This window comes from Anopheles merus, chromosome 2L (assembly GCF_017562075.2).
Source record: "Anopheles merus strain MAF chromosome 2L, AmerM5.1, whole genome shotgun sequence".
In the NCBI taxonomy this organism is placed as follows: domain Eukaryota; kingdom Metazoa; phylum Arthropoda; class Insecta; order Diptera; family Culicidae; genus Anopheles; species Anopheles merus.
The window spans coordinates 37,835,098-37,856,801 of NC_054083.1; the positions used below are offsets into that span (position 1 = coordinate 37,835,098).

The 21,704-nt window shown below is 44.6% G+C and overlaps 3 protein-coding genes across 11 annotated transcripts in view; 1 reads left to right on the forward strand and 2 right to left on the reverse strand.

Annotated features, from left to right (window-relative positions):
* Nucleotides 1-368: 368 nt before the first annotated feature.
* On the reverse strand, nt 369-1,101 carry LOC121594318 (peptidoglycan-recognition protein SC2-like). The gene has a single exon (XM_041917443.1). The coding sequence runs from the start codon at nt 1,032-1,034 to the stop codon at nt 468-470; it is 567 nt and encodes a 188-aa protein (XP_041773377.1). The 5' UTR covers nt 1,035-1,101; the 3' UTR covers nt 369-467.
* A 3,007-nt stretch (nt 1,102-4,108) lies between these two features.
* On the forward strand, nt 4,109-4,785 carry LOC121594319 (peptidoglycan-recognition protein SC2-like). Its single transcript, XM_041917444.1, has one exon. It carries the CDS (start codon nt 4,163-4,165, stop codon nt 4,727-4,729), a length of 567 nt encoding a protein of 188 aa, XP_041773378.1. The 5' UTR covers nt 4,109-4,162; the 3' UTR covers nt 4,730-4,785.
* A 6,273-nt stretch (nt 4,786-11,058) lies between these two features.
* The window catches only part of LOC121594317 (serine/threonine-protein kinase mig-15), a 49,468-nt gene continuing 38,822 nt past the window's right edge, over nt 11,059-21,704 (reverse strand). For 7 of the 9 annotated variants that reach the window (XM_041917435.1, XM_041917433.1, XM_041917440.1 and 4 more), the window contains 8 exons: nt 18,485-19,567; nt 15,452-15,580; nt 13,427-14,212; nt 13,201-13,356; nt 12,952-13,122; nt 12,731-12,880; nt 12,452-12,661; nt 11,059-12,368 (listed from right to left, as the gene is read on the reverse strand). In XM_041917435.1, the coding sequence (XP_041773369.1) occupies nt 12,195-12,368; nt 12,452-12,661; nt 12,731-12,880; nt 12,952-13,122; nt 13,201-13,356; nt 13,427-14,212; nt 15,452-15,580; nt 18,485-19,567 (2,859 nt within the window). In that variant the 3' untranslated portion in view covers nt 11,059-12,194. The remainder of the gene's footprint in view (nt 12,369-12,451; nt 12,662-12,730; nt 12,881-12,951; nt 13,123-13,200; nt 13,357-13,426; nt 14,213-15,451; nt 15,581-18,484; nt 19,568-21,704) is intronic. The other 2 variants (XM_041917441.1, XM_041917442.1) reach the window with 2 other exon arrangements.

Genomic DNA, 21,704 nt, shown 5'->3' on the forward strand with positions numbered 1-21,704 from the left:
AAGATCATTGTCCGTTGAAGCTGATTATATTTGGCAGAAGATGTCCAAACGTGTCATTACTTCCACGCCAACTACGTTCCGTTGATCGATGAGAAGACTCACGTGGATTACCACCATCGGCTCAACTCAAACGTCACTTGTCCCACACCGCGCACATAATGATAGTAATCTTATCAATCATCATTGCACTACCGTAATGGGATCGATTTATGGCATTCTCTTGCGGAATTGAACAACATCATCACCTGTCACAATGGTCGTAATAAATCGACCGCACCGTAAACCTTCATGGTGGAATTCCCTTCCTGTCCCTTTGCTTTTCCAGGTGTCATCTTGAACTCTTGAAATACTTGAAAGCAAATTCAACGTTTTCGTTTATACGACAAGGAGTTTAGTTTGCTTATATTCTATTTAGAGCAGTGGATGTTAGCGTCTTTCACTTGCAGAGAGATAGAGAGCCCCATTTCTTACACGTTCGGGTTGAAGCGCGGCCAGGTGCGGATCTCGTTGAAGAACGCATTGCCCGGGCAGGCGGTGGCGACGGCCTGACGATGTCCAATCAGCCAGTAGTTCGAGGCAATGTGGCCGAGCGACACACCGCAGGTGATCAGGTTACGGGCTGCGGTACGGGCGGCCGCATTCGGGATGACGTTGGTGAACGTGCCGATCACGCCCATGCCGACCGAGCGATCGTTGTAGCCGGGAGCGTGAGCGCCCTGGCGTCCCCAGCCGCGTCCCTCGTACGCCGCACCGTTCTCACCGACCAGGAAGTTGTAGCCAATGTCAGCCCAGCCGTTGCCGTCCATGTGGAAGGACTGGATGTTGCGCATCTGCTGCGCGCAGGCCGCATCGGTCGTGCAGGACGCACCGGCCGTATGGTGCATCACGACCCACGGGGCCGGACGGATCGGCAGCTGGGCGGTGCTGGCGGCACGGGCTCCCCACTGGGCGCGGGTCACGATGCGCGGGCACTGGGCCGAAACGCCCGCCAGGCAGATGCTGGCCAGCACCAGAACGGTCGCGAACTTGTTCATCTTTTTGATGATCTCTTGTCGGTTACGGTGGCTACTACCAGGGCGAAACTTGATGAAAGTGAACGTGGTGCTGGGGGTTTATATACACGCGGCAGCCACGCGGTTCACTGCCTCCTATCCTTGCTATCTACTATCAGCCAACCCGAATTGTCGATTACTTATCGTAATTGTACGGAAGCTCTGTTCGAGTCCCGTGCCGGCACTAATCACGCATCGCGGGCGCGTAATCTTTAATACGGGACTTTATCGATATCTTACCGTCCTTCTTACTGTCGGTGGATAGGTAAGATTCTTTTTATTTCGAATAGCGCTCTGACGCAGTGGAAGTCTTCTTCCCGGGAGGTCTAGTCGTATTGTTAACACCAGAAATAGGCTCAGAAGTTAACTCCACAATGGCAATTAAGGGCACAAGCTGGATTTCCCCAAAAAATGCGTGTGCGCCGTGTACCTCTTCGAAGCTACGGTAGGGTCTTACTTACTTCGATGCTCTAGAATTCTAATGATATTATTACAGATTGTACAGAAAATCCCCGATGGTGAGTGCCTACACGATGAATGCATGAGGGTATTGATTTAATTAATTTATAAAACACTTAATTTCAGTTAAGTGTACGATAAGATAACGGAAGAGGTGTATGAAGTGGCAGACGACACTATGACCAGTTGGGTTCATGTACTAGTTGTAGCGTCATATCAAACATACAATCCATTTCTAGACGAAACAACAGTTTGCAGTAACAAGACTGTGTACAGCTACATGTGTTTTGTGAACGGAGACGAGTTTGTTTTAGCTATTCCAAGAGGTATCGCCGGGGGAACAACACAACCATCTGCAACAGTACAGTGCAGATACGAGTGAAAAAACAGGGATTTTTGTTGAAAGATTCGAAAAGATTAGGATTACTGTTGGTGTTTATTCATTTTAGAAGGGGATTTATTCTTCCAAGGCTTTAAAAGGTCAGTAGTGCAGTAAACATTCAAGAGGTTTGATGCTATTGGACATGTAAAATTGTAACATTGTAAATTGTGGAGTGACATTGAGTGTTGAGTGATTAAAAATGTGGATAGTGGAGAAACTTCCTTCTTTGAGGGATACAATATCGATGCCCAGTATGCTTGATTGTACAGACTGCTCCCAAGAACTTGGGCTTGGAAATAGTGGCATATGACAAATCAGGCCAAGTAGACAACGAGGGAATTCGTATCATGACCTCATCTAAACTATATGCAATAACTACATGCCTTATTCACCCTTTCCTTCGAGGATACAGCTTGTCGCAGAGATGGCAGGAAGTATTCCGAGAAGTTTCCAAAACAAAATATATACTAGATCTTCACCATTTGGCATATCACGGAGACGATGGCGAAACCAAATAAGATAGCATCGCTAGGGTGACAACTTTATGGGGAATCGACAGGATCGAAATTCTGGGTACGCTGACCAGGCAATGAGCCTTGATAAGCCATTCCAAGTGAAAGATGTTGTATTTGAATGTGTATTTCTGTTAAAATTGTATGTCCCGAGAACTGCGCCTTCGTCTGCCAATCCATTATCCGGACCTTAATGATGAATGCCTCTCCGCTATCTTGTCAACTCAACTTGGAGGTGGCCTTTGGCCTTTGGCTTTGGCCGTGTTTCTTCGACTGTCTTTATGAACGGCCTAAAAGAACTTTAAGCGGATTTCGTTAGATTTGGACAGTGTCTACGTATCAGAAGCGTATTTGAGTATTGGTACTATAAAGATTTGACGTAGTTCCAGCTTCGTTCGTCGCGACAGATATTTTGAGATGAGCAATATGCTCTGGATATTGTATTACCGATTAACAGCCATCACGTTGGACCCGAAACGGGAAAAATCTCGGACATTTTTTAAAGTGCGTTCACCTATTACGTGCGTCACCTTAGCTCTGGGTTTGTAAGTAATGGTTGTCCACCGTTCTAATAACGAATTTTGGTGGCAGAGAGAGAGAGACAGAGGGAGTCATCCTACTTCGGGGTGATTTCGGGAAATATTCTCGTTAAATCATCCCAGATCTTAACGGGTACATCAACATTATTTATATGAACTAGTAATTTAAAACTATCCTTATTACATGAGGTCTGCAGGTATTTTTAGATGTTGATCTTCGTAGCGATGCTGTGACACTATTCCAAAGCATAATCGATCTCGTTTCTGAAATCAGCACTGACAACAGTGCGTATGCGGAATTGCCCACAGTATTCAATAACTTTAGGTAACATTTAACCTTAGAGATCTTATCCAAAAATCAGATCGCACGCCAAACCGTACAGGCACGTTTGTGATACAAAATTCTTTTTCAAAACTCATATTTTAAAGCTTATTTTTTGATGATTTGCAATGTTTGATGTTACTGTTACAATGTCTTACAATGTTCTAGAAATCATACTTCTTCACCCAAGTGTAAAACTTTAGCTTATATGTGTTGAATTAGAATCAAGCGATGAACATCAAGACAGCACACGATGGTTTGAAGTACACAACCCTTGGTGTGATTCAACCCTCCTCCCCATAAAACTGCATAGCTTCAAATTAAATTTAGCCCGTGTAAAGGCGTAAAAAAGCAAGAACGATAATCTACTTTTGATAGGCAGATGTAACGTAAACAAACAATAATACGAAGTAGCGCCCATCTAATCGGAGCAAATGGTTTAAATCTGTAACCGATAGCTAGGTGGGTCGATGGATGGCATATTCTAGATTTTACGCGCCGTAAAACAATATCAGCAAACAAAAATAATGCAAACTGGCCGGTAAAAACACAGCTCGTGACGTCACTCAACTGGAGTTGGTACACTTATCTTATCGAGCACACGACTCTACTACCGCTCCCGGTAGTCCTTGCGGGAGTCCAATCGTACCGTATTGTACTGGTTAACGGCTTAATCTGATCCAGGCGTGTGTTTATCGTTGCCCAAAATATGCAGCGTGACGTAGGATGGGTCGATTTTCACACGGCACGCTCTTATTTTACGGTACATTCCCGGCAACCAACTCTTCGTCCAGCTGGTAACTCTCCGATAACGAATAATTGAATGTCTATAAAACGTGCGGATCAGGGTCAGGCAGGACAACATTTCCCGCAAAAACAGCTAGCAGTGTACAACGATGAACAAGTTCGCGACCGTTCTGGTGCTGGCCAGCATCTGCCTGGCGGGCGTTTCGGCCCAGTGCCCGCGCATCGTGACCCGCGCCCAGTGGGGAGCCCGTGCCGCCAGCACCGCCCAGCTGCCGATCCGTCCGGCCCCGTGGGTCGTGATGCACCATACGGCCGGTGCGTCCTGCACGACCGATGCGGCCTGCGCCCAGCAGATGCGCAACATCCAGTCCTTCCACATGGACGGCAACGGCTGGGCTGACATTGGCTACAACTTCCTGGTCGGTGAGAACGGTGCGGCGTACGAGGGACGCGGCTGGGGACGCCAGGGCGCGCACGCTCCCGGCTACAACGATCGCTCGGTCGGCATGGGCGTGATCGGCACGTTCACCAACGTCATCCCGAATGCGGCCGCCCGTACCGCAGCCCGTAACCTGATCACCTGCGGTGTGTCGCTCGGCCACATTGCCTCGAACTACTGGCTGATTGGACATCGTCAGGCCGTCGCCACCGCCTGCCCGGGCAATGCGTTCTTCAACGAGATCCGCACCTGGCCGCGCTTCAACCCGAACGTGTAAAAGTTGTATTTATGGAAGACTGTTTTGGTTGTTTAATATAGAATGGCATAAGTGCATTCACTATGTGTTTACCTTGTTTTGGAGAGATTGGAAAGAAATGTAGCTCTATGCGGGGTAGTCTAGCTGTAGGACTCATTGTGATTCCTTTTTTGCACAAAATTCCAACCATAGGGGTAATCTCATCTCTCAGATTAGTCGTATCATTACAAGAACGGTAACACTTTAACACACATATCATTGCGATAACAACTCAAGTGGGTATTCCAATCATCCATAAACAGGAGTTGAAGATTGTAAGTAGCTAATTAAAGGTAGCAAAGAGTAAAGAATCTTGCACAAAAAGAATATTCCACCACGATGCTTCATTAAATCCCTTGACATGAATACAAGGAGGGACTTTACAAAATAATCAAAGAAATAGTAAAATTGGGTTAAACCCACTGTACAACCATTGAGTTAAGAACGAATGCATGTACATGCTGAGTCACAACTAATTTGTGAATAAGACCTTTACAGTGTTAATTAAAGATAAGAAGGTTTAGTAGATAAGTATAATACGATTTTGAGTCAAGAACCACTTCTGGCCATCTCTTTTTAATGATCAGGTTGCAGGGCTCCTCTGTCCATTGCCAGGAATTTGCCATGCTCATGAAGACTGAAGCAAACGGTCAACATTCGCGTTCGGTTGAGTCTGAGGACTGCATAATCTCTCCAAAAACTAGTTTGAAAGTGCAGCTGAGCTTCCAGTTGCTTTAAAGTAATTAGTGTAATCTTATGGAAATATGGACTGGGTTGTCAGTACGACCTGATAAATGGAGGTTAAGTTTCGTTAATAGAGACATTGTTTAAGAACTGGTTTCAGTTAACTAATTTGTATTTTACAATTACTCCTACAGTGATAGTACATGTAGGAATCAATCGCGAAACGAATGAAGGAATATTGTGCTCCAAGCAATTTGACAGGAACTTGAGTAAAATATTGTGACAAGTAGAATATTAAATTTACATTATATTTCATAACCATCGTTTCGGAATTTCCCATGAAACTACACAACGCTGTATGGTGAATTTTTTATACAGAGAAAGCGATGCTTATGTCACGCATTTTAAATGACTACAGCTAAAATCAATAATAATAATATGCAAGAAATATCCAGGCAAGCACATCAATCCTATTAGATGTGCAACTTTCTACCGTCGTAGTCAGTGATATTAATAATGGTGTGTCAAATTATCTCATAACCATTCCAGTGTCATAAAAGTTTACGGGAACGATCAACAAAATAGCCAAAGTGAGGATAACACAAGATTTTAAGTACATAAAACGACTTTGACTAACTTTGTAACCTAGTATGATTATTTAATGACTCCATTAATGACACAGAAACTGAACATCACTTACTGCCCCTTGCGAATATAAAACTGAACTTAAGTTAAAGTAATCACCCACAAACATGTTTCTCAGTTAAACCACAAAAACCGAACCATTTAAGCTACTTCTTCTAAATCGTGCACGATCGTTTATTAGACCTTAAATCCGTAATCTTCCTTACAAACTATAAACCAACCAAGCGTATCTAAACAGAGACTTCTCCCTCCAACGGGTGTATCACACAAACTCGTTGACATTGATTTTATCATATCATATCCGACCTCTATCCGCTCCACTGTCATCGAATCGCCCATGAAGGTGTTCTAACAAGTTCTGGAGCCTCACAAAAAACTGCCGCCCCATCGATCGACGTTCGTCTAATTCGCACACGACAACGCTTGGTAATGGCAATAATTACACCCCAAGGATCGCTTCAGTCGCCCGCTCAAGGATGTTTCGCAGCGCATGCACGCAGTTAGAGGTGGTTGTAACGACGGTAACATGTGCTTATAGGCTGCTAGAGGCACGCGTCATCGATGATTGGACGATTCCGGCGATAAAGTGCGAGAGAGTACAAAGTACTAAGGCAAATAACACAACGAGAGACGGTTCGATCGACAGCATGACTTGTAACGTGCCATGCGTATCGGGGGGGTACTTCACATTCTATGGAGAACCACTTTTTGTTGCGGTATGTTATCTGTACAGTCGTTCCAGCAGGGAAGAAGTGGGACAGACGGTGCGGGAATCACCACCATCTCCATAACAACACCAAGCGCTGGGTATTACGGCACCGAGCAAAAATTTCAGAACCCTTCGTAACGCACTCATCCTGACCGGTCGCGTAGTGATGAGTGTAGCACTTCCGGCACACCACGGGCACAGACACTCCACAGTTGAATAACAACAACGGGCAACAGCGAGACGAACGGTTGAAGTGGGGTTGCACTTGAAAAACGCACACACGGTGAGAAGTGTGCCGTCTACGCGGCGAGTGCGCCTTCAAGTTCAGCGAGGCACACGCGCACAAGCAGAGCCGGTGTTGTTGTTTCGTGTCACGCTGAGGCGGTGACCTTCCCTAAAGGTCTTCTCGCGCACGCTGTAATTCTCTACGCCAACCGGTCGGTTGGATCGTTCGCCGCAGACTGTGGTGCGCGCGTTAGGAACGGATAGTGCGTGGCTCTGGATCTTGGGGCATTAGGTTATCCCCACCAATCTCAGCGCGTTGGGATTTTGGTGCCGATGCGAGACCTGTCTTATCAGGCGATCATCTCTCGTGTGGAATACGTTTAAAAGGGTAATGAGGCGCCGCTTCGGTGACATGCTTGATGACAGCAATACCACGCGGAAGGAAGTAAGGCATTTGGGAGGATAAACGCTTCTTCGCAACGTGTGAGGTGAAGTTGCTTTAGTCTCAAAAAACCGTATGATGGATTACTCCAGTTGGAACGATCAGATAACGATCAGCTTAAGTTCAAGAGAAAGTACTCATGATTCGGCACAAAATTGGGTCAAACGGAAACACTTGAGTCAGCGCTGGAGCACTTTTATATCACACTCAGGATAAAGTATGGCAAGTATTATAAACTTTGCAAAAGCCATTCCTTCGCGGATTGGTGAGCATATTAAAGACGCAGTTGATTCCACCGGCAGTACGCTTAAACTGGTTTTGCTACGCAGCTTTTACGACGGTCACTGACCGGTTTGGAGAAAGGGAAAGCTTTAGGCTATAATTTAGGCAACCTTTTGATTCCTTCTTGCTGTGGTTGTTTTTTGTTTTGCCCACATTAATCTGCATCGGGTAGTGCGATAGGGTCGAAATTCTTCTCTCCTTCTACTTTCACGCGCTGACAACACACGCTGGGAGAAACGGTTTTGTTGTTTAACGCGTGAATGTGGCGTACAGAGAGATAGATAAAACGTGGGAGTGTTCCGCATAACTTTTGACATTCTGCGATCAAGCAAGATGACGCAAACAGATCCTGAATTAAGAGAAGGACTGAATAATCTGATATTCTTATATTCTGTCACGCGTTTAAGCACTTTCTGTACAGCGAGGCTAATTAAAGGAAGATTCTTACATCGAAAACACAGGAATCATTTAGACTTTGTAGGCGCCGGCACGTCCATGCCACAGGTCGCTAAGTCTGCTAAGGACTGCTCGACTTCTTGCTAGAAGGCGATCTCGCATTGACATATACAATGTCGCATGTATGAATTAAAAAAAACTAATCAATTTTATTATACTTAAAAATGTACGGTAGAGCGTTACTTCTGAAAACATTTCTCGGATCAGAAAGTCTTTCATTGATTTGTAAGGCTTTAGGATAAACTGAGCATTTGTGAACACTTATTTCACGAAGTCAATGTTCACAATGCAAGAAAAAATCATAATGAAATAAGGTAAAGTGAACTTACCGTAGAAGCGTTGATTCCGTTTGATTGTGGATCGCAAAGATCGCAACGTTGAACGATTCGGCTGCTTTCTTTTCGCGTCATCATGGCTGCCAGGCACAAGGCACAAATCCTATACACGTATGCATACGTTTTCTCAGGACTTACATGTTCTTGCCGATAATTTTATTTCCCACCGCGCGCTATTCTTGCTGTTCTATACACATATATACCTCATTCGCCTTCGTATCGCTTTGCTGGTTTACGCTGTGTTAACACTCGCCACCATCAATTGTGTTTTGATCGGTGTGTTTGGCGCCACTGCTGACACCAGCAGCTGATACACCTGCACGGGTTTTCGTTCCTGACTAAACTGTCCTGCGCGATCGAACTGTACTTGCTCTATCAATGCTTTTGGGCAAATTCTTTCTTCGACCTACCCCCGCGTCAACACTCATATGCTTTGTTCTTCTGTTCATTCCAAATCATCTTACTTGCTACGGGTTTCCTAATGCAAAAAACAGAGAGATAGAGAGATAGAATGATTTTGTTGATGAGTTTTGATTGTATGTTTATGTGTAGCTGTGTGTTTATGTGTCGTTCAGTGTATGTGGATGTGTATGACTGTATCCTTTTCACCTCATCATCGTTTGCTTCCTCATCGTGTTTCAATATGTGTTCTAATGTACGCGTGTATGATTACGTAAATGATGCACATGCACACTGGCGTATGCACGGGCGTGTGTCGTGTTGTCCCTTAGCATAGATCTCCTCCCCCCTTCCATTTATTCCTACCACTTTTCTGCGCTTATGGATTGGAAAGCGGGCTGCCTATACCCCTTCACCCACACCGCCATGCATGCATGCACATTCAAATATATCCCGCGGCCGGGTTTACAGTGATAAAAAAACCGATAAAACTAGGAGGTGAGCGCGCGATGAATGCTTTCTTTTTTCTTCTGCTTATTCCGTCACGTTGATTTTCTTCTCTCCTTCTTATCCGCCGCTCTGTTTCTTACAACTTCTAAAGGTTATCTTTTCGTTACGTTTCGCGAGCTTGCCGTCGCACAATGTGCGTTCTCTAACCCTGCATCGATTATACTTCCTTACACACTTTGTGTTGTTTTACTTCTTTCTTTCTTTCTTTTTTTGTTTGTTCTACCATGTTGTCACCTTTCTTGGTGAGCCGATTTGCTGACACAATGCATAACTCTAGCTTATATTGCTGCATGTAGCTCCAATCGAACATTGCCACACTTCATACTTCCTGAATTGTTCACACTGTTTCGAGCTGTTTTTTTTTTCAATTTACTTAACTTGTTGTTTTGTTTTGTTCTTTTCTTTCAGCAATTATACTTCGAGCTATATAAGAGAGAAAAAAATAAAATACTATCGTCTGGTTACCTTTATGTATATATATATGTATATAATAAGCATATGTATATGAAAACAAACGAAAAAATAAAGGAAAACAAATAAAGATGGAGAAAAACTATAAAACTGAAAACAAAAATAAACTCTCTGCACCTCTGATTGCGCTCTTGCTCCTAAGCGGGCAGGAGAGGAGTGCGTACACCGCGGTGTACTACTATCGTTTCCACCGCGATTGTCTCAAACCCCCCAACTCGGCTTGGCTGTGGCATCTATTTATACTGCGCTAATTCACCAACATGACTTCTTTTTTTTCCTCGAACAGAACGGAAGGGTGCATCGTTTTGGATAGTCCCAAAATCGCCACTGTTCGTTGCGCAGTTATATCCACCATACTATCACGCATTGCTTAACTAACAAATTCCCTGTGTCGCACACACTGCAGTAGCACGTGCACGCGCCGTACCACGGCTCTGTGCGTGAACTAATGCTTAAAGCAACGAGAGAAAAAACAAAACTCGACTTTAGTGCGAACTGGTTGCATGAAAAAAAGGTTAAGGAGCAGGGAAAAAGACTCCTCACGCGCACCGTACATCTGTGTAGTACTACCATCGCTCAAACATTACCTGCAACTCGGTTCGTTCTATGCTTCGACCCTCTTCATCACACATGTGCGACACAACTAATCGGTACCATCCAATCAATCAATCCTACAGAGCGATGCAAATGAAATTAATTGTTACGAGGGAAAATGCTATGGCGTGAATGATTGTTTTACGATTATAGATAGAAGTAGGAGTGAGTAAAACATTTCAAAAACAGTCTCCCCCCCCCCCCCCACCCTCCTCACACCATGCTTAGGTACGAATTTTTCTTTTCTCCAGATTAAAATTCGATTATAACTCACTACTACCGGTACTACCAAATACGGGTAAAAACGTAAACACGGCATAAGTTGGAAGATATGCTCGGCCCTGAACCAAACACGGTATATATCTCGGTTTCCCTGACCCTCTTGTTTGCCCCACCCTACACATTCTGTGATTCACGCTGTCGGTGATCGTGCAAAAAGGATATTGTAACTGACTGCATGGAAACTTACGAAGAAGAAAGGGAATTTCACTGCTAGAGAGAACACTCGTTTCTTAGCTATTTCTTGCTACACTACGTTCTCAAATTAGTCGTTTTTTTCTTCCTTTTTACTCCTTCGATTTCGACTACGTCAACCCAGTGTCGCATAATAATTGATTGCCACCCCTTCCTTTCGTGTATCTGTCTATTCCGATATATACCTCTCACGGCTTTCGGTTGTACCGTGTACCTAGAAAATGCTAACCTGAATAATACCAGAGATGAGGGAAAATGCCCAAAAACCGATACACGACGGGATCGCATCTGTCGCATCATTTAGAATGCAACATGCAACGTGCGCGGGTATGCCATAACACACACACACACACACTAGCACCAAACGGGGGCAACAACAATTCTAACGCAACCGCGGAGCGGGTCATTTGAAAGCGATCGCACAGCCCCGGACTAATGGCTGGGGTAATACGCTCATAAGACAGGATTGCTGCTGTGTATGGTACGGTGTCATCACCGTCATCCGATGCACACTGAATGACGCGTTCGCTAACTTCAACCCTATTGCACAAAATGCGATGCAACAAGGGGCGGTAGAGAGGGAGGTGTAACTAATTGCACCATGTGTTTTGCCACCCAACGGTACGCCGCACTGGCGCCACTACTAACCCCGGATAATAATGTTACCTAACTTGGTTATCTATTCCGCGTTGTCTACTTCGGTCAGAGCGTTTGCTCTCACTTTCCGCTTGTTGTTCGATACTGCTCGTCTATAATTCGTTTCTAGTTTCATTTCTGTATGTTTGTGTGTGTTTCAGCTGCTGTATCATAATTGTTTCGGCAATTATGTGCTTTTTTGCTGATGTTTTTTTTCCACTTTGATGGGTTTTGTTCGGTTCGGCTGCTGCTGCTGCTTCGTCGGCTAATCATTAGTTTACATGTTTTGCTACTATTTCTAGAGTAAAAAGTTTTCCTGCGCACTGTACTTTCATTATTATTTTGTTGCTTTTGTTGCTGTTGCTGCTGCTGTTTTGTATTGTTCCGTCGCAACTCTACTACCTTTGTGTGTATCCTGTAGGTGAGTGGTGCTTGCAACGATACTGCTGCACAAGCAGCAGAGCATTGAGAATTGTTTCTATGTCTCTCTTCTACAACTAACTGTTACACACAGTCTCCTTATCGATTTTCGGGCTCTAACTCATCCTATTTTCCAAATGACCACACATAGGCGATTTATGTGCTCTACCAGTTGGCCATGCCCGGTTTGTTCAACGTCATGAAGTAGATCTGACAGGATGAGCCGCCTTTGGCACTGCTGAAGAAAACCTTGTCGTTCCGCTCGCACAGGAACTTGAGACGCTGCGCCTTTTTGTGCATAAACACACCGTCCAGGTGGCCGGTTTCTACCGAACGAATCTAAAAAACGGAATCGGCCAACAAAGCGAGTTAGCATCACGTATATTGTATCGCCAACAACAACGACATCAACAAACACTTACCTCGATTGCTTTGTTGCCCCAGCCCATGATCTGGCCGGTGCCGATGTACGCGACGGAGGTTGGCATTTCGCCCCACTGCAGCACGATGTTCTTCGACACCCGGCCCATCGTGTTGACGTAGACACCTTCGTTGTCGTAGCAAAGCAGCAGCTGCATACCGTTCGAGTTCGGCAGCGTTACGATACAGTGTGGCGAAATTGGACCCTGAGTCTGAAGGAGAGTTTGCAGGAGCGTTATTAGAACGTCGGACCTGTCGGATGAAGTATTCTTTGCACTTACATGCTTAGGAAGATAGATATCGTAAACGGTAGCCGAGTCGAGATCGACCGCATGGAAACCTTCCGCCGACCCGTAGATGACCTTTAGCCGCGTCTGCTCCTCCACGGTCAGATCGACCAACAGTGGGCGATGCATCAGCTCTCCGAAGCTCTAAAAAAAGGAGAAAAAAAGGACATTATTAGTATCCTTCTGTCCACATCTCCACCGCCTTTTCTGCTTACCTTAAAAGCCATAAACTTATGGTAGGGCTTCGGGGCCCAGGCGTAGATCTCGATCGAGTCCTTTAGAGCGATCACGAGGAACTTGATCCGCTCGTACTTGACGATCTTGAAATGCACTGCACCCTGCAGATCACCGACATTGATCCAGCCGTTGCGGCGTTCCACTTGTTGCTGAAAGGAAGCAAAAGGAGCAAGGGATATATTAAACTTCTGAAGCAGGATACAGAACGATCTCTGCAGATGACTTACATCCGTCAGCCCGTCGGTGCGCAGAATCTTCGACTTGAGCCAGGACAGGTAGTAGACGCGGACACGGTTCTTCTTGCCCGAGATGGTCACCAGTATGTTCTGGCCTTCGAGCACCTCCATCTGCTGGAACCGCCGACGGGATATCAGCTGGTAGACCTGCAAGCGAATAGATGAAGAATGTAGTCCACTACAATCTGTACACCGAGGCCTTTTTGCGTTTGCTTACCTTGCCCTGGCCGGAGCGATCGAGCAACATCAGCCCGTTCTCCGTGCCGATCAGCAAATTGACACCCCACAGGGCCGCGCACAGTATCTCGGAGTTGAAACGCTTCTTGTACTTCCGTATTTCGGGCGTATCACTCGTAGCATCGTGCGACGTTGGCGTCACGTTCACGTTCACGTGACTCTCGCGCCGTGATGCGGCCGATCCACCTGACTGTGCGCCGAAGCCGAACGTGAGGAAGCTGCGCTGCTTCTGTTGTAGCGCGAGCGAGAATGGCGACACCGGAAGCGGTTGTTGTTGTTGTGGCGATGGTTGTTGTGCGGCACCGGACGATTGTTGTTGGTGGTTCGCGTTCCCATTCGCACCGGGAAGCAGATGCACCGGCATCGTCCCCATTGGCAGATGATGTTGCATTTGATGATGGTGGGGCGATGGTTGGTGGTATTGTTGATGGTAGGGAGGAGGTAGTAAATGATTGTTATTGAGCAGTTTATGATTAACGACGACCGCGCTACTACTACTATTACTACTACTGCTTAGGAGTCTAGTGTTAATCGAATGGTTGGGACTGTTGTTGCGGGAGGACGACGAGTTCGACACGGTCGAGTGGGGCGAAGCGTTCCCCCGACTGCCGGGGGTAGTAGTAGCCGGGCCAGCAGCGCTTAGGTTGTTGGTGGTGGTGGTGTTGGTTGCGCTATTGGTACTGTTTGGAGCTGGAAGGAAGGATTTGGGTTGCATGCTACCAGGGACGAGGTTGGACTGAACGGAGGCGTTAACAGCGGCCCGGTACTGGTTTGGGACGCAGCAGCCGCCGCCGGGTTTCGTACCGTTATTGTCGAGTTTAAAGGTACGATATTGCAATTACATCAATACGTTACGCGTTACGAGGGGGTTAAATAGATGTTTTTTTGTTGTTGTATTTGTTTAATTTTATTTGCATTTGAAAGCATTGCAATTGTAACGTTTACACAAACAATACGCGATTGGAAGTGGTAGTTGTGAGTAGCAGTAGTTGTAAAATAAAAGTAAAAGAAAACATAATTAGTAAAATGTTTAATTAAAATTAGAGGAAACATATTAAAAAGGCGATGAGAAAGCAAGTGAAAGCAAAACAGAAGAGGTAGATGAAACAGAACGAACTAATAAAGTGAAGCAGGATAGAACAAAAAGATATAAATGGTAAATGAATTGAAATGTCCAAAATGAGACCCCATCACCAAAATTTATAAAACACAAATACAAAGATATAAAAATACAGCACGCACAAATAGTTAACAAGAAAACTTAAAAAGGATAACAAACTGATGGGTGAAATAAACAAAAAGAACTAACAAAAACGTTAAATGAAAACAAAAAAAGTATGAAAGTTTTGCCATATTTTAGTTGCCGTTTCTTTTCCAATTTGAACATTTGAAAGTTACTTCATACATTATATATCATTTTTCAAATACAATTTGATGAAAAAGAGGAAGATTTTTAATACATTTAAGCCCTTCTATAACGCGGGCAAGATCGCTACAGACCAGCACACAATAACAAAAGCGCGACCCAAATACCACCAACAACCGCGAAGCAATATTCGATAACATTGTGAGAAGAAATGTGCAATGGGAGCAGAATTGCAGTAAAGAAGGTGAATTTGTCTTTCGTTGTGGATTACTCAAGGGAACACACTTCCCCTAACCAGTGCCAAGAGTAAATGGACGGATTCGAAGGTAACTAAGCATTAATATGCTAATTAATAGCATTAATATTAAAGCATTAATATTAAAGGGAAGAGGGAGCGATTTGCAAGGATGAGGCATTGAAGCGTGAAGGATATTCGGTTATTGAAAGCGCTGTGGGTACACCACCCATCGAAAGCAAGGAATGTGATGCAGAGCAATGCTGCGAGGATCAAACTCGTGTGTGTATGGGCCAGCATAGATAGTAGGGGATATGTAGGGGAAGGGAAAGCGGTCTGTGAAGTTCAAGCGTTCAACCATCGTACGTACACACGCGTACACCACCCCTCCCAGTCACACTTACCTCTTCGCTGGCGGACTTGTCATGTCTTGGAGGCGTCGCCGGTGAAGCTTGACTAAGTAGATCCGGCAGGACGCTGCTCGTTCGCTGACCGGGCGTACCGAGGCTGCTATTCTCACCCGAGCGATTCTTCTGCGTCCAAGGGTGCGGTTATCGGGTGGCGGCAGTTTTAAGTGATTTGGTCGATGTGCGTGCGAGGAAGGATTTTGATGTTTGTTTTTTTTTATTCCACAGGAAAAGGGAAGAGAAGAAAAAAATCATTAGTGATCGATAGTAGCAGTGGCGTTTTTTTTTTTAAATAGTGCACACGGTAAGACACTCCGCGGCGGTACAGCAACATTGTGATAGAAAAAACAGAGATGAACGAAACAAATTGTTGAATGCAAGTAACAATATGTAATCAGATCGTACTGAAACAAAACGAAAAACGGAAATATGGAACGAAACTTTGAAAAAGGGATTTATTAAAGATCGAGATGGTTTAGAAACACAGGGTTAATGTTGCATTTTTATTTTGTTATAGGTTAAAAGCGGTAAAGTTTTGGGTGGTAGTAGAAGCGTGTTTGTGTGTGCGTGTGTTTCTCACACAGAGTAACAACGGAAGAGGAAGAAAACATGACGCAAACGAAAGCAGCATAAGAATGAGATGGATGGAAATTAAAAGAGTAAGTGAACGTAAACATTTTAGGTGAGATGAGCTGTGGAGATTTTCCAGAGTGCCACAAAACGCAATTGGTTGCACAGATAAGCGTTAGCCAGTTAATTGTGTATTTTCCTGTCGGTAAAAAGTGTAGCTTCTTGTTGCATCGAACTGTACCACTGCGGACCATTGTTGATAAGAAATGGGTTTTGCAGCAAGAAAACACAGGCTCCCCCCTGCTTTAGGCAGCCGGAGGCCTAACATAGTTAGGTGAGCATGTCACGCAAAACACGTGGTACCCGGTTGAGGATGGTATTGAACGTAAGAAAAAAAAAGATTGTCTGCAAAAAAATCACAAATCGTTCGACAGACAGCGAAATATGTAGGAAAAAAAGAATTCATCCTTGTAGAAATAAAATTAGCAACAAATGAGGGGGGGGGAGGAAAAACACGGAGAGCTAAACACGACCGCAATACAAATGGTGGAAGAAGTTTGACACTAATTATCCTGCTCGAAACGACAACACGCGAAACATTGTTGCTCTCAGAAAGGACGCTAAGGGACCAATAATAATTCTGGCAAAAAGAGCAACCCAAGAACGAGTGGGGCGCTTCTCGGCTGAACTCCTTAGCTGACGGGAGTCCAAAGTACTATACGTCGATGTCTTATTATTATTCGGTTAGTACTACTGCATCACAGGTGGGTTAGTGTTCGAACATACATAACATACACAATACAATTGTAGCGTTTTGACACAGACACACAGACACACATATACACATAACATAATTACAACAACAGATATGAGTCTAATAACATTACACATATATACATACACATACACACACACACATTCCGTATGACAGGTGGCATGCAATTATTTACAATTTTGCTTAGTATTTAACATAATAATGTACACAAATCACGTCTCTTAACCTTCCACTTTTCTGATTATTTGTATCTGTAACAGTAATAACCTAAATACTAAATAAACTAGAATATCCTGATTTTTGCTATATGTTTGTGGGCAGTTTCTGTTTCAAGTATGATCTCTTGCAATGTCATAATGCATGGATGAATTTATCAGTTTTAAAACAATCAAAATTTACCTGTAAAATCCGCCTTTTAAAATACTGTCTGTAGTTGCTTGTCAAATATAGTGAATTACGGAAAAATTAACTAGAAAAAGAACCTCCTATCATTCTCTAAAACGGCTAAGTGCAATATTTAAACAAAAATAAATCCTAAGTTTCTATATGTGAGCCTCACAAACATCTTCTCTTTTTGTAGTTTTTGGCTTCGTTTATTTGTGTATTTGCGATTAATATTCATGCAGAACAGTCCTGAATGATGGTAGACGAAGTATTATTCACCAATGATGGGAGCACGATGATGACAGTCTGAGTGGCGCAGACTGGTACTTCTTGGGGTGGGGGCGGTTAGACACATACACGCACGCGTGTTACTAGCAGCTAGTAAGTACACATTGAACGCTGGGCAGGGGGGGGGGGGGGGAGGAATAGATTAAGAAGAGCGCAATATGGGATGGGAGACGAAAAACAAAACAAACGAGTGTGGCAGCTAAAAGGGACTAATACGCGCGCTCTTGCAGATGGACGGACATTGGGAACGGGTGGGTGATGGAGTCGGGGAGAAGGTACTGGTGATGATGGTAGGAAGGGGAGTTCGATCCAATTTGCTTCTTCTTCTTTTTAAACGGTTCGATAAGGCGCACGTACACTAAATCCATTACACATGTCCTTTATAGGAGTAGCGGGAGCATTATGTGGAACTGGAAGACTAGCTGTAGATAGCCCAAAACGAGCCCAAGTATTAGATCATCATGATAGCATAATCTTAGAACGAAATAGGAAAAATTTACCATTGTTGGAAGAGATATAGAAACTGTTTCCTCACATAAAACAGTACTTTAATGGCTTCGATCGTCTTTCATGCAAATGATTTTTATACAATTATTATTACATCGTTAATGTGATAGTTGCATATGATTATTAACATTGATCGTGCTACTTTAAACATCCAGGAAATTTAAACTTCAATAAAGCCTGATAAACCTTAGAGATCTTCCCGACATAGATCACCCAGTTAAAACAGGATTAATTTCCAGATTAGACAGTTTTATTCAATGGAATATAATTCAATGTCCAAACAAGTTATATCGCCACCATTTTTATACAGCAACATGTATAACAACATTGCCTTAATGATAGCAAACGTTAGAACAAACTCTTCCGTTCCCGGCGAATCCGCCACTAAACCTTCCTCGGAGGACATGTGTGCCAGGATAGAGGTGCCCGTGGCCTAACGCGCGAAAGTGAGCATGTGTTTGTGAGTGTGTGTGTGTGGGTGTGTGAGAGTGTATGTGTGCTTTTACCTGTTGACCATCAAACAGCAGCGATTGCTGCGGCCGGTTGGGCGAGTTACGTACGAAGATGACGGATTCAGTTTTTTCGCGCCGCGGACGCAAGAAGTCCATGTTGCGCGGTGTCACCTGTGCGCTTGCCAGTGGACTCGGCTGTCGCCCACCGTTCCCACCTTCCTTTGGTGTGCCGGCACTACCTCCTCCTCCTCCTGCTCCTCCTCCTACTCCTGTTCCTCTTGCACCTCCTCCGCCGTCCTGCTGACCGTGGCGTGGTGGAGTCTGTCGCGATGAGGAGGACGACCGCCGCTCGTCATCGCTGCCGGACGGATTGGTCAGCGAGAAGTTGGTCAAGATGGGCTCAAACTTGTTGCGGCTGCTGCGTGAAAAGATCGCACTGGAGCGCTGCTGCTGCTGCTGTTGCAAACCCTGACCACCACCACCACCGCCGCCACCCGAGGCCATTGATTTCGCGTCGGCAGTCGCTTCGCCCAGAATGGCCGAGTGGCGCTTGGACAGTGGGAAAAAGTCTGAATTTTCGCGCCGGAAGGCACGGGCAAAATTGAGCGGCAGCCGCGAGTCCGATTCTTGGCGTTTGTGGGCATTCTGCTGCTGCTGCTGAGACTGTTGCCCTCCCGGGCCTCTCGAGGGTGACGACGCCTTATCGAACTGCAACCGTTGGCGGGTGAATATTTCGTGCTTCACCTGCTCCTCCAGCCGGATCTTGTTGTTCATCTCCTCGACCTTGCGCTTCTCCGCGTACGCCAGGTTCATGCCATGGTGCGGGTAGGGCTTTTTCATCCCACAGGAGGCGGTCGAGTTGGCCAGCTCCTTGCGCGTTTTATTGTCGATCGCGTTCGGCGGACGGAGCCGGCCGTTCGAGTCGGCCGGCGAGTTGGAGGAGGAGGAGGACGTCTTGTCGGACATCGAGTGGCGCTGGGCCGCTTTCGGGCGCTCGTTCGACGGGAAGAACCGCTCGAAATCCCAATCGCGCAGCAGGACGGCTTCGTCGCTCTCGGAGTGGGTGGTCGAGCCGGTCGACGCGGACGACGAGGTGGTGGTCGTTCCGAGGGACGGGGTTGATTTATTGTCGAAGTTCTATACGATAATTTTGTATGAAAGGGGTGTTGGATTTTTTCGGGCTTTTTTTTCGTATGCAAAAATTTGTGATTTTGAGATTTAATTTTTCTTTACAAAACAACCGATCAAATTTAATCCTACACACACAGTCAAAAATAGCGACAAGTCGAGGACGGAAGGAGCATTGCCAAGTCGGCATGTCGGCAAGTCGCTATTATTATTATTATTATAATTTTTGAGGAGAGGGTGGAATGATTTTAATGAGAATGGAATATACAACACAGACCAATCACAGCATTAACAACACATTACTTGGTCTGTATTGTACAAAGTGTATTATGAAACGTTGAGTGAATACGCGGAGAATGTGATCCAAGAGAGATGGAAGCATCATGACACGGGATACACCACCAACGGGGAGAAGGTAAGACGACAGGGTGAGAGTGAAATGGAGAGGATCGAACAATATGCGTATAATACGTATAAATATATCAATAACAGATGAACAGATGGAGATCTATGTAAATGCTATATTACCGTCGACCAAACAAAACATTCAGTAGCTAAACGAATGCAACAGTGCCTGTGTGTTGCGGCGTGTCTAGTTAGTCAATGCTACGTACCACGAGAACATGAGCAATGGAGAGGGAGGAGGTTTGCGATTGTAGATTTCCCTTGTCAATCATTGTACATCCGCTATTTCTACAGTGTTTTGTATGTGTTTTTACTATTTTACGTGATAGGTCGAAAGAAATAATTCAAATATAAACGCGAATGTATGAAGATCACAAGCTACCTAAAACTCTACAATGAAGGGGAGAGCGAATGTAACGCTTATGAATCTCACAGTACCGTCGAACGGATGAGCATCATGAGCCCCCGCGAGCAGGCTGCTGTCCAGGAACCAGTAACACTAAATAACACTAGAAACAAGCAGCAACAACGATGACGAACACAGCGCGAGCAATCCAAAAGAATTAAATGCAATAATGATTCGAACTACTCTATCAAAAACAAATCGGAACTGTGTACAAACCACTACACCATTTGTATCGCACCACTGTTGTTTTGCGGGAAGGACGCGAGGACACTTAATACGATTGTAGTATAAGAGAGCAACAAAATACACAAAAAGAGAGACACCAATTTGCATATTAGCAGCAGCAGCAGCAGTCACAACGCAAGCATTAACACACATTGGGTGGCACAATTTGTTCCGTTCAACTGTGACACTGCACCAGCCTCGTGTTTCGTGTGCATTGAAGAAAAGCGGATGAGATTGCGCAGATGCTCTTCGTTGTAAGTGTCTGTTGTTTGTAAGAAAAGCGGAATAGCGCGCACATGGAACAGTTTTACCATGTAAATTTAGTTTGAAAAATCCGGATAAAATGTGTCAGTAAAAGCTGCAAATGTAACTGAATGAGAGGTTGCAGGCGCAAGACGTTCCAATCGACTTCGATTCGACTTCTATTCTACGCACGGGGACAGTTTATTCTTTGTTTTAGAGCTTCAGCTTTGCAGTGTCAACCAATTGGCTTTCTGTGGTGCATTACAATACTCCAATCGATTGATTTATGTTTTGCGATAAATTGTAAGAACGAAAGAGCGACAGCGACGCAATAGAAATCAAGCAATAAAACCAAAATCAAACATAGTCATATGAACGAACTGTTGCTTTATCGGATTGGGTTTGAACATATAAACGATTTCGATATTTGCTCAGTTTTAACCATAATCAGCCCAAAAACAATAACATCGGTAAAAACAGAGGACTTAAATTAAACATTAAGGAAACGAACTGTGTGTAGGTATGTATGATGCAGTGGTGTTGTGTTTGCTTATGGGGCAGAGTAAACTTTATACAGAGGATACAACATGATATGAAAAGGATTTGTGGAGGAAAGGATGCACAGCCTAAACCAAACCATAAACCAAAAGAAGAAAATAACACTTTCTACCTGTGCGCTAGTCGAACGGAAATAGAACAAGGGAAATAGGGAAATATGAAAACACAGTTGTGAAAAACAAACGCACCAAAAAATGTCTCTAACTATCATACAGAAACTCAGCAGAAAGATAACCAAAACCAAACCACAACTAAATGGGTGCGTAAAAAAACAGTCAGCCGTATAAATATGCGATAAAACTTGCTCCT